Source organism: Oculina patagonica, chromosome 5, assembly GCF_052425735.1.
Source record: "Oculina patagonica isolate OP01 chromosome 5, crgOcupat, whole genome shotgun sequence".
In the NCBI taxonomy this organism is placed as follows: domain Eukaryota; kingdom Metazoa; phylum Cnidaria; class Anthozoa; order Scleractinia; family Oculinidae; genus Oculina; species Oculina patagonica.
In genome coordinates, this window is record NC_135762.1 from 22,658,867 (window position 1) to 22,671,808 (window position 12,942).

The 12,942-nt window shown below is 41.7% G+C and overlaps 1 protein-coding gene across 3 annotated transcripts in view; it reads right to left on the bottom strand.

The window, feature by feature from the left end:
• LOC144653296 (NACHT domain- and WD repeat-containing protein 1-like) overlaps nucleotides 1-10,803 on the bottom strand; it is a 19,166-nt gene extending 8,363 nt beyond the window's left edge. The window contains exons 1-10 of one of the 3 annotated variants that reach the window (XM_078513255.1): nucleotides 10,738-10,803; nucleotides 10,505-10,570; nucleotides 8,502-8,592; nucleotides 7,573-8,005; nucleotides 7,044-7,246; nucleotides 6,135-6,468; nucleotides 5,107-5,825; nucleotides 4,099-4,314; nucleotides 1,877-3,574; nucleotides 137-961 (exon numbers count right to left, since the gene is read on the bottom strand). In XM_078513255.1, coding sequence (XP_078369381.1) covers nucleotides 137-961; nucleotides 1,877-3,574; nucleotides 4,099-4,314; nucleotides 5,107-5,825; nucleotides 6,135-6,468; nucleotides 7,044-7,246; nucleotides 7,573-8,005; nucleotides 8,502-8,552 — 4,479 coding nt within the window. In that variant the 5' untranslated portion in view covers nucleotides 8,553-8,592; nucleotides 10,505-10,570; nucleotides 10,738-10,803. Of the gene's footprint in view, nucleotides 1-136; nucleotides 962-1,876; nucleotides 3,575-4,098; nucleotides 4,315-5,106; nucleotides 5,826-6,134; nucleotides 6,469-7,043; nucleotides 7,247-7,572; nucleotides 8,006-8,501; nucleotides 8,593-10,504 lie in introns of all 3 variants that reach the window. The other 2 variants (XM_078513256.1, XM_078513254.1) reach the window with 2 other exon arrangements.
• Nucleotides 10,804-12,942: the final 2,139 nt, after the last annotated feature.

Sequence of the window (12,942 nt, forward strand, 5' to 3'; positions counted from 1 at the left end):
AGAACGGTGCATTAGCGAGAAATAACAAAAATCATGGAACGTTTATGAACAGCCATTTTCGGCTTAGGCGCGAAATGAAAAAGATGAATTATGAGTAACTTATTATGTCAATTGAATAAAAAAACCTGTTCATTACCTTGCCAGTATCGACGTTCCACACCTTTAAGTTCCTTCTGCCACGCGACAGCCCGATTACATTCTTCTTGTCAATAAACCCAACGGCTTCGATGCGTTTACTCGACTTCCCTTGAAGGACACGGAGAGATTTTGCTTGGTCAAAGTCCATTAGCTTATAGTGATCAAAGTTATCTTTCTTTTGCTCTCCTACCGCAATTCGTCCGACGCCAACCTTATCGCTTAGCATGCGCAATGGCTGGGGAAAGTTCATTGCTTTGATAGAACGGACTTTGACACCGGCCAGTGCATCCCACACTGCAATCTCAGGCATGTACTTGACAGTGCAACTTGCGATCACATGCCGATTGTCCGCTGCAACTGTCATCATCCATATTGAATCAGCAAAGCCTTCTGTGGTGGCACTTACATCCGTCTCATCGTCGTCAACGCGATCTCTTGCGTCGTAAATTCGGAGAACCCCGTCAGATCCGGTAAGTGCTATAACATCTCCTCTGCGTCCGTAAAGACCAAAGCCTGGTTGTAGTCTTGCAACGATAGTGCCGTCACCAGTCTCCAGGTCCCATTTTACCAGTTCGTAATTATTTCTGACAGCGATCACCGACTTTCCATCCTCTGCGACAACAAGGCGATCGTGTTGGCCAATGCCAAAATCTGGAATATCCCTGATGTGCTTGCCAGTGGTAGGGTCATACACTTTTAGCTGCTTTTTAACATATCCGTCTGACACCACAAGCAACTGCTTTCTGGAAGTAAGGTGGATTTGGGTTACGTCTACCTCTTGCGGCTCGCCTCGGATATCTTCCTTTTCCAAGTTCACATTTATCTAAATAGCATAGTTAAGAAATATTGAACATTACATACGACGTGTCATAAACTTAGGTTTATAATTATTAAGGCGATATGGTTCATTGGCGAGTTCAGTTGCTAAATATAAAGAGGATTGTTGTATTTTAATTTTTGTAACAATGGAGGTGAAATTGTCTTTTCTCTTTTTATTCGTTCTGGTATCATCTCAGCTACCGGTACTTTGTGAGTGCTGTTTTTTTAATTTTAAATGCATTTTTCGGTATCTGACAGGAATTAAAATCGTAATTTTCCCGGGAAAGCATGCCCCCCGGACCCCTCTAGCTGGCGTGTTCGCGTTTAAACATCTCACTCAAACTATTTCTGCGCGGGCCCTGTCTAGCCTGACCAGAATCGTTGTACTGAGTTCCCTGACTTTCTCCTAGGAAAGTAAACGGGTACGCCAACTGTTGCAAGGTAAAGTCTGCGTTGAGCCAAGTGGTCCATACCGCAAAGGCTTATCTCGGTTTCTGTAACATTAAGCGACTATGAGTATTTCTACCCCTCACTGGATGAGATGCTTGGCCATCGCGGGGTTACCCCCAGATTTATTTCACCGGTACCCATTTACACACCTGGGTGGCAAGAGGTACTATAAGATTAAAGTGTCTTGCCGCCGAAAAACACAATGGCCCCGGCAAGGGCTCGAACCAGGACCACTCGATCTGGAGTGCAATGCGGTAACCATTTGGCCTCCAGGTCTCCCAAACTGTTGCAGTAACCTGGTAAAAGTGCTGAAGGGGCAGGAATCCCAGTTGGATGAAGAAAGAATACTCCTAGCAGCTCCATACTACTGAGAAGTAGTACTAAGTGTTATCTGACTACCCCAACCCTAAAGATTAGACCTGGCATTAGCACAATCTAAATAAAAAATGAATTAATGATTCAAACCCACCTTACAGACTTCCTTTCCAGTTTTAACATTGAGAACGTGAACCGTTTTTTTCTTGTGTAGGCAGTAGACAGCGAGGTCTCCGGTTGCGTCCATATGACCAAATTGTTCCTCAACATTGATGCCTTTGACAGAAACGTCATGAAGAAGCTTTCCACTTTCAGTCTCCCAGATTCGCACACCGGCGTCGCCAAGGGCAACCAACAGCTTGTCATCATCTGCAAATGCAACGGAAGGGAAACCTCTGAACCAGTTTCCATCATCCTTCATTGGCTTATACTCCTTTAAGACTTTGTTTGTCCTGGCATTGATGAGGTACATGTTTGGTGAAGAACCCGATGCGACGAAGACGTCATCGTTCTTTTTGCTGATCATCGCACGCCAGCACGAATTCACATCTGTGTCCCGTTCGTCGAAGCAAACCTTTCGCTGCCTTCTTCCACTCTTAATATCCAGGTACAACAGGCATAACCCTTCTGATCCGCGATTGCAGGTCACAACAGTCCTGGAATCACTCGTGAAATTTACGTACTCGATTCCACCATGGAACTCTTCAGTGGATATTGAATTTATCAGAGATCCTCCAGCCGGTGTAAGGCATGCTTGACTTGGAATGAAAGCGGCCACAGACGGGTTTTGTGCATCTTCTAATATCTTCTTCAAAAATGGAAATTCTTTCTTTTTCATGTACTTGTAAAGACGGCCAATCAACTGCACTGACAGTTGACGAGGATCCTGTCTGAGTGGATGTGCAGACAAGCCAAGGCACTTGTTGAGGAGGTCAAACTCTCTGTCATCTGGATGAATGGCAAGAGCGGCATTAAAATCTTGTAGCAGCGCCTCGACAGAACTTGCTTGGACCTTCGCCAGGAGGAACTCGAAGTTGCACAGAGTTTCTTGCTTGAGATTTTCCACTTGGTTGGAGAGGAGAAGGTGATGAGGAAGTTCACTCAGCATGCGCCGATTGAAAATGGGATTGTCGTCGTTCACGTCGAACTTGAGCGGCTGTTTGGGTACCAGTCGATCCATGGACATTTCCTTTCCACCCTTGTCCACAAACGACTTTTTCACTCCGCCTGACCATTTGCCGACGAAGTATTCGCTCATGTTTGAATGAATCCCCACTGCTTGCTCGGTTCCAAGGTAGCGCTCACGGGCAGTTTCGATGAACTGGCGATGATACCAGTTTATAACTCGAGCACCGTCGGCTCCTCGTTCAATTAGGTAGTCTTCAATGTCGGATCGGATGCGGATCCACAACAGTGGAGGCAGTCGTCGAATGGGTGGTGTCCAGTACTGATAAACGTCATTGAGTACTACGTCATCCAAGGATAAGATGTCTTCCAACTCAGGTTCAGTCAAGCCATTTCTGGAAGCAGTGATGTATGCTAAAGCTTGGCTCACAAGGGCCTTTCCGTGGAGTTTCTCTACACGGTCGAGTAGGTCATGGATGATTCCTTTTATTGTTGGTGCCAGTTTGGTATCGTTTGGAGAGGTGTAGGATTTCCATCGAGAGGCTTCGTCAAAAGATAACTTTAAGTACAGCGGCAGTGGACATTTTTTGAAGGCTTCTAAAACAATCTCCTCTTGTTCACTTTGTAACGCTCGTCTAGAGGATTTGAGCCAACTGTCTAAGATTTGTTTTGCAGTGTCAACTGGCATGTTAGGTACTTCCAGGAGGACGGTGTCTTCGTATTTTTCCTGGAAAATAAAAAAAAAATTTGCAGGATTAGTTGAAGTGTCATTAAGACAGCGCGAAGTATTTTGCAGTTCAAGAATTTGGTGCCACATGCTGTGAGCAGCAGACATTACAAGTGGTGTTATGAAAAGAAGAGGTAACCCTCAGGGACGTAACCAGACCTTTGCCATAGACGAGGCAAGGTCTTGCAAGTGGGTTCTGAGGCATGCTCTACAGAACATTTTGAAATCTAGAAGCTATGAAACTCTTTCAGAGTTTCATGAGGTATTTCTTTAGAAAAATCAATATTGTTCAACTGGGGATTATTTTCCCAACAAAAGATACTTTGCTTTTAATTTTGGGTAAAAATTTGGACGAGGCAAGTGCCTCGTCTTGCCTCTTGTTAGTTTCGGCCCTGACCCTACTGCCTTTTTGACTGTCATAGGTTGTCTGTTGTGGTTACTTAAAAGTCATTCAGTAATAAACCGATGCAAACTAGAGTGATCAAAAACAGTTGGTTATATTTTGTCGTAACAAGGTGAATTACCTGGAGCCTGGGAAAGCAATTGTATTCCTTTCCTGGAAGTGTGGACAAGATAATGTAGACATTCTTAGGTAGCTTCTTTGGTACCCAGTCCAATTCTCTGCCTCCGTCATCATCCGACAGTTGATCCAACGAATCAAGGACCAACACTACAGGGTTGGAAGACGATGCATGCTGTTTCAAACATTTTGGAAAAAACTCAAGGAGTGATCGTATATCCTGTTGAAAAATAGACAGTAAAATGTTGTACAAGGCTGAGAAAATGATCAGACACTGGGAACGTAAGTAACCAAGTACCTTTTACTGCCCACGCACAAGGTCTCGACTTTATACTGGGGCATGGCCACTGCTCTCGAATTCTTGTGTGGGTACACTAGGTAGTAGGTGTGTTCCCATTGGTGCCCAGCATGCGAGGAACGTACTCGGGCACCGTGCTAGGGAATAGTAGCCTAAGAAAGTATGTGCTACGACAGTGCAAGGAAACTGATGAAGCAGCGTATTTTGAATGGTTGTTTTGTTCTTGACACACGAGCTGCAGGAGCTGCAGGGTTATATTTAAACCTATATACCATTACCAGGCAATAAAGGTGTAAAATAGCTCAGGTAACTATCATTTTTTACCCACAACGAAGACTTCCCTGCATCGACATGGAAGGCTATCTTATGTAGCATATTAGCAAATCTACGCATGTGCCTTATGTGCTTTGTTCAACCACGAAATAGAGTAAGTAATTTTTTCTCTGGTTCGACGTACAAATGCGTTCCTAGATAAAAAAGGCACATAGAGCGAAATTGGGATTTAGTTTTGTATAACAAAGGAATTTGGGTACAACCTTTTGATGCAGTAACATCCTATTTGTCAATTGGTCAGGTAAGGATTAGTGGCCCATAACGAGGAACTTTAATGAAATGTATGGAGTCTGTGCTACCCCATTTAATTAACAATTGACTTGATGTGGGCTATACCATATTTTGTATTACAATTTCCTGACTTATAATCATTATATTTACCTGTGGCACTGTTTGCTCGTCCTCACTAGCCCTACCAATCTGTTGACAGATACTGCGCAACAAGCTTCTTACATCCGAGGAATCTGGAGTTGTCCCAATAAATCGAGTAACAAGTGTCGCTGAATCTGTACCCAGCCATTTCTTCGCCTCCATAGCAACCTTGGCCATCAACGAAGTCTTTCCGCATCCTGATTCACCATGCAACACGGCAATTCGATCTTTCTTGACTGTCTCCTTCACGGTCGACAAAAACTCGTCACGGCCATGGAATAACTCGCACTTTCTTTTGCAGAAAGACCCATGTTCGAATATTTCCTCAGTCAGCTCGTCCTCTCTGTTGGTCGACTGGTCTTCTTCGATACCTTGGTTAATTCTGTCTGTTAACGTGTCATAAAAATCAGTACAAAGCTTCTCGATGTACTGAGCATGTTCCTGTGAAGCACTTGGATCTATACCATTGCTGTGCCACTTGACTTCATACTGGATGACATTTTTGCTGGTCAGTGCTTCTGGGAGGTCTTTTTCTCGAAGCTCATTCAACAGTTGCTGTGCGGGTTTGTCCACCGAAGAAGGACTTCCCCAGGTTTTGTCGATAAATTTCCCAGTGTTGGAGTCTGCTATCTTGTCGTCGATGTCGGTGATGACCCTTTTAAACCAGAAACAGTGCTTGTCTTGCTCTGTAGCGTTGATGATACCTCTACGGATTTCATCTTCCGTCACTAAAGGAAAAATTTAGCGTTATAGTAAAATCAAAAGAAGCAATCTGAAGCCACTAAAAACTCAATCTGTAACAAGGTACTCTTTAATGTCTTGCAATTAGGTCAAGGGAAGGGAGGCGCGGTGGCTTAATCTCTTAATGGTTAACGCGCTGCGTTCTGGATCGAGAGATCCAAGGTCTGGCCCTGGCTTGGGTTAATGAGTTGTGATTTGGGGCAAACACTTAACTTTCATAGTGCCTCTCTCCACTCAAAAGCCATTGTGACAGTTAAAATCAAGCCATGGATAATGAACCTGAAAACCCATTATACCTGACATGTAGTATTTATGCCGTTCACTCTTATTATCCAGAGCCTTGTCGGCAGCCATCCTCAGAACAACTTGCATTCTCTCAAACGCCGTCCACCATTCCGCAGACGCCTTCTTACGTAAGTCATCCTTAGCGTAGTCACGATAGTGTGGTAGCAGTGATGTGATTGGCTGCAGCAAATATTGAGCTGGAACTGAGTTGTCATCTCGCCAGAACCAGTGTTTCAACAGTTGGACGTCGTCTTGGTTGTCAACCGCTCCAAGTAGCTTCTCGAACTCAGAAGCGGGAATCTTGACCGGGAAGGGACGGTAGCCATATTTTTGGCCCAGAAAGGTCTGGAAGTCAAATCAGGATTTTAACTGTCAGTAGCCATTTAATACAGAGGAGATACAGACAAACCTTCATTAGGCGCCACCCAAAATGGCAAGCTTACTGATGTGCTCGCTAACTCTTAGGTTTTCCCTTACGAGAGGCCGGAACAAAGGTGGTCTTAATTTTGAGTCATAGCATATAGGCTATAAAACCTATGACTTAGACTCAGCGCAAAGAACGCTTAATTCAAAAACACATCTAGTAATTACTTCGAAGAAACTTCAGTGAATCTAGTAAAATTTCTAAGTTGTAATACTATCAGTTTTAAGATGAGGCTCGGGTTTGAAATGTTCGAATACATGAACATCCAAGCCCGTAGTGAGGTCAGATCACCTGAAATCGTCGCTAACCGGAGGTTAAACGCAATAGAAAATTTCTTACCATCAGCATTAAAATGGCCGTTAAAAGTGGTCGTGGTCTCCAACGAAAGGGGTTCCTTATTTGGAAACGTGGTCGCTAACGGGGAGAGGGGGGATACATACGAAAGGTGGTCTCATAGGGAGGTCCGACTGTACTGCTTTTATCAAGTTGAACTTACAATGAAATTGGGCCCAGTCGAGAGCTTCTGACATGCGCGTAGCTCCCTCATGCAAAGCTCAGTGGTCATGTGATCATCTGTAGACTCGTCCCGGACTCCCCATCTCATGTCGACCACTTGAAAGTCATAGCCTCTCTCTTGACAGTAGGACTTGAGTCGAGGGTACACTTTTTCCATCAATGTGTTGCGCTCCACAGAGGTGTCTAAAAAGTGAACGTATCATCTCAGTTCATTAACCTTACATGCAACTGAACAAATCACACAATTAAGACTCCAAACCTATTCAGATGAAGTACAGCCAGGGCCCTTTCGTTTCCTCCCTTCTCAAGAGGAAAGCAAAAGAGCTAAGACAACGAGGTTGAAATACAGCATACGCCTGAATGAATAAACGAAAGAACGAACGAACGAAGGGATAGACGGATGAATGCAAGGATGCATGGAAGGAGGCATGGACGGATGGACGGATGGACGAATGGATTGATGGCTAAATGGATAGAGGCATGGATGAATGATTTAATTTATAATTGACCTGTAAATGTCGAGCTAGTAAATATCCTGACAATCTTTGCCTTTTCTGGGAAATGAAAATCCATGTCACCAATCAAGGCCTTTTTCACTTTCTCTTCATAACTCAAGTTATCTTCGACATCATCCAAGACAACCTCTTGCACACTTTTCTCTTTTTGTTCCTCGGCTTGTTCTTGTTCTTCGTCTTCTTCTTTTGATGACTCGCTCTTCTTACTGCTAGCTGAAGAACTGCTTCTGCTTTTCTTATCTTCGTCGTTCTCACTATCACTTTCTTCCTTGTCAGAATCACTTTTGTTTTCTTCTTCTTCTTCTTCATCGGAACTCTTTTTTGATACTGTGTCGTCGTCCTCGTTTCGTTCAATTGAGTTGTCGCGTTGCTCTTCCTCTTCCTGGTCACTCTGGTGAGGACTCTCATTCTGTTGAACTGGAGAGACCTAGTGAAGGGAATAGAAGAAAAACCATTATCATTCGATGGCTGAGAGCCCAACACGTGATCTGTAAATAAATGCCTGCAAATGATGGTCTGCCCATGTGCATTACCGTCTGTGATTTTGTTGTCTGTGATTTTGTTGCAAATATTATTCTGCCCATATGAAGTTGTGTGCACTTCTGTAAAATATAGCAGTTCGTTTTCCAGAGTTGCCAGGAGCAATTTGAAATTTTAACTAGACCAAAAACAAACTCAGCTACTGAATGTTACATGTTGTTGTTAATTATTATCCCACTCCACTTAGTAGAGAGCAAATAACACGCGAAACGAGTACAAATATCTCACGGTATTTGAACTGCAGAAAAAAGGGTTTACATTTTAGTATTGGTCGTCTTAGTTCTTCTGACTGTAGTCAAGTAACGTTTCTCCTCTGAAAAGTGTTGCGATCCAGCAAACGGCTGCAGAGGAAGCTAATTAAGAACCAGCTCAAGCATCAGTACCTGGAAGCTTTGCCGTTTTTTGTTTTTCTTCCTGGAGAGTATCACTCCCATTGCTATCAACAGCCAATCATGCGTTCAGCAGACACGTTACCTGCAAATAAAAACGTTTATGAAGAAAGCGTAACTCAGTATATTATGTGCTTAGTTGACCATCCAATGTTTTGAAACGGGAAGATCCTGTATAAGAGGACCTGGTCTTGCCATCGTCACCCAGTTGTCAGTCAATTATCAAAGCGTAAACAATTGTTTATTTTTAACGGCAGCTACTAATAAAATGCGTTTCATACTTACTAAGAATATTCTGTTTTATTAAAAGCTAGCAATGGTATATTGCAATTCCTGAGTTTTGATTGGTTAAAAGGCAATGGTATCTGAGTTCATATACCATGGACCACAAAACTGGTAGGTGCATGCGTCAACGGGAGCAGTCGAAGCTCAAATACTGCAATTCTTTGGATGTTTGAAATAAAACAATAATTTCACTTGTTGGATATGAGAAAGTAATAGCCAACTCGGTGCTACGCGCCTCGTTGGCCATCTACCATCTCATATCCAACGCGCGCCCATGGAATAATTGTTAAATATCATATTTTTGTCAATGGTATGTACTGTCGTGAATTGTAATAAACGTCGTGAATTGTAATACCTGTCGACCATCCAATGCTCAGCTCAGAGTATTACAAATTACGGCAGCATGTTATTACAATTTGCGATAGGTGCGTTATTACAATTTACGACAACTGTTATTACAATTTACGACAGCTATTACAATTCACGACAACTGTTATTACAATTTACGACAGCTATTACAATTCACGACAACTGTTATTACAATTTACGACAGGTATTACAATTCACGACGTTATTACATTTCACGACAGTACAATGGTATACTTTGGTTTCATTAGATTTTTCAACATCTTCAGTTTGTAGGGCACCTGCCTCAAAAACATTGTGCCATGACTGCAAAAGTACAAATTTGCATAGTAGGTTGTTTATTGGGCTAACATGCATTTGTCAAATCACAATGAGGTCTCATCTGATTGACAATGAACCCTGATTAAATTTTGATTTTCCTGTTTTGCGACTACGAAAACCATGAAATACCACAGCAACATACAGTGAACAGAAGGTCAGCGAACATGACTTCTTATTGGCGGTAGACTGGATACCAGCTTCATGCGAACCCGACAAGTGCCGAATGAAACATTCGTTTTTTACCGAGTTTTTCCGATGTTTTTCACACCTGCGCCACGCACGGCGTCATTTAATCGATCGATAAAATATTCAAAAATATTGATTATAGAATAAAAATCAGTCATGCCCCAGAAATCTAGTAATATTTAGTTACATTCGATAGCATGCAGTCAACAAACACTCTAAAGAGGTTCGGTCAAAGGGCTATATACAATATTCATATCTCTAAAGAACCAGCCATTAAAATTAAGCTTTTTATAATGATGTTTCTCTTGGTTACGAACACAAAATATACACAAAGCCCACCGAATGGATGAAACATAATGCTGGGCATTAGTTAATAGGTCTGTTACATTTATCGACATTTAAGTTTAAGGTTTCTTTCTCTCGCTTTAATACGAAATCATGCTTGCTTGAAGGCCTAATGGAAGCCATTTCGGGAGATAAATGATTAATTCCTTCCGGACAGTAAATTTCATGGCAATCACGAATATTCAAAACATGTATGCACCCGAGAGCGTGCCTTTTAAAAATAAACACTAATTCATTAAAATTTGCCTCTCTGCAAAGTTCTTTTGAGATCAGACTGTTTAGAATTTCTGGGAACACGTTTATAAATGCATAAGTGTGTTTATATACAGGCCGTAAAATCAATTTGTCACGAAAGTTTTGTTTGAAGCGGTAGGTTATATTTGAAGGGCAATCGATTTCAATATGGTTGTCACAACACAGCTTGGGTTAACAGTTCGTGAAGACCGCGAGAAACGCTTTCATTTAATGTCACAAAAACAAAGGTATAAACTTACCTTGTGCAGTGCGCTTGTAGCTCGAAGTATCTCGCACTTTGCAGTTACCCAGTGCTAGAATTGCACCTGACAATGTCGAAAGTGAAATTGCAGTACAATATTAAAATTCATAACAAAAATGCTCTTCAAAATACACGAAAATGTCACGAAAGATATAGATCATGAAAGCGTCACGGTTTTAAAACTTGGAGTTTGCATTGTAATCTACAAGAAAAATACAAGAATTTTCGTACCACCTTGTCAACAAGTTTTTTGCCACAGCGTGTTAGCTGGAACTGCAGCTCCACCGGGGAACTTTGTGTTAAAAATAGCTCTGTTTTTACTGGCAGATCGAATAAACAGATTGAAACAGATAAGACAGTGGGGGTTTCGGTTGAAAGATTATAATAAATGATCATAAATATGTTTTGTTCACTTGAATATTTAAGTCGCCAAGTCACTTAACTGGGAAGCTCGGTACGGGAAGTCGACTATTACATAAGAAACTATATCCCTTTAAAAATAGCGGTAATCTATTACCCCAGCACTATACAAGGTTACATGAAAGGCATGTTTTTATTTGTACGCCACACACACACACGGTGCTACTGCGTTGATTCATTTCCATTTACCGGAACACGCAATTTTGAAATGGTTGATCTGTTACTTTATTAAGTGTTGTTTAGTACAACACGCATGTACGTCATACGGACCCTTTCCACAAAAGGAAAGCTTTCAAAGAATGCGGAATGTTAAGACCAACGCCTTCAATACTCTATTGAGTGGCCGGTTGTTTTTAAGATTAGCAATAAAGAAAGATTTGTTCAGCTGTTAATTTTAAAGCCAACTTAGAATTTTACGTATTTGTAAGTCATGTCGCATTTATTTACCTCACTGCCATTTTATCAATCGCTCTAAATCCTCTATCCTCATTGTTGCTTCCGCCGGCAGTACATGCCAGATTTCTAAGCCAAAATTATTCTTGACAGCCACATCAAAGTGAAAACTCATTAGTTTCTCAGTTTCGAACGAGTTGTTTACAACACGCTCAGCAAAAGAACACCTAGGCTAATGGATAAAAAGACTTTTAAAAAATTAGCTTCTACTCCCTGTACTGGTCTACCGGACACTTTCGACGAGCTAAGCTGAGCTATAAGAACTGTTATTAATCAAAGGCTCTATGAGCAAAGTCGTGAATATGGTGTTAGAAACTGATGGCTGACAGTTGGCCAAAATTGTAACTGTTAGCTGAGAATTGAGATTTTAAATCGTCTGAAAGGCTGTTTTGTTTTGCATTTTAAAATTGTCACGCAGTGCGTGACAACATAAACGCGTGCCACGCACGTAAGTTTTCGCGCGAAATTTCATTTGCAGGAAGGACAAGGTCATGCGTTCAGTAATATGAGTTTATTGGACGAAATTTTTTAAGCGAATCGAATAGGTAAATGCGTGTGGTTCAATGTTCTTTACTTACTCAAATGTTTTCCAACATCTTCGTTTAATCGTAAAGAAATTTCTATGCGCGATGTTCCGGTAGAAAGCTACGCCGCAATCAATTATTTATAACCGCTCAAGACTTCTGATCAAAAGCGATCTAAATTAATTAACTTAGAACACGGGAACTAGATTAACAAAGCACGCCCACCTTAAATAACCATGGCAACGAAGCAGTAGCACATGTACACTTACTTTTAGCATAACTGAGAGCCTGTAACCTGTAACGCAACACAAAACAAATTTCGGAAAACTTTAGATATTGTCGCGTCTTTTCCAAAAGACAATCTAGCGAGTTGTTAAAAGGCAGGTGTAACATTAAGTGCGTAATCTCCTCTCATGTGTCGGTTTTAAGTGCAATCTTACGAGCTGTCACGCGCGCGACTTTTCACTGATTTTCCATCTAATTTAATTCGCCGGTAAATTTTCCGTGTTATGGTATAAAACGACCACATTTTTCCATGGTCTACACTCTTATAGACCACAGAAATGACGCCATAAAATGTCCGAAACTTTGCAGAGAAACCTTTCGCCTAACGGCTCGTGGTTCCACTTGAGTTTGGAACATTTTATAATGTCATTTCTATGGTCTAAAAGAGTGTGGCCCATGAAAAAATGTGGTCGTTTTGTTAAATTTAACCTAATATAGATTTAGGCAAGCCTGAAGGGGGAGCTCACAAATTATTTGATTTTCGCCTTTTGCACAAAATTGCTTTTATATCAACGAGTACAATTTAAGGCGAATCCACTAATTTAACGCTTTTGATATTATTGAGTTCAAACCGATACTTACCGCGTGACTTACTGCTGCTGTTCAGAGGCGCTCCAATAGTCCTAATAGTCAAACTGTGAACACCAAATGGAAACCCACAAAACGTAAGGGACGGACCATTATTTTCTTGGAGGGAGGGGATGAAAAATTTCCCTCTGCAAACTTTTTTTTAAGTTTATGCACCTCTGCAAAC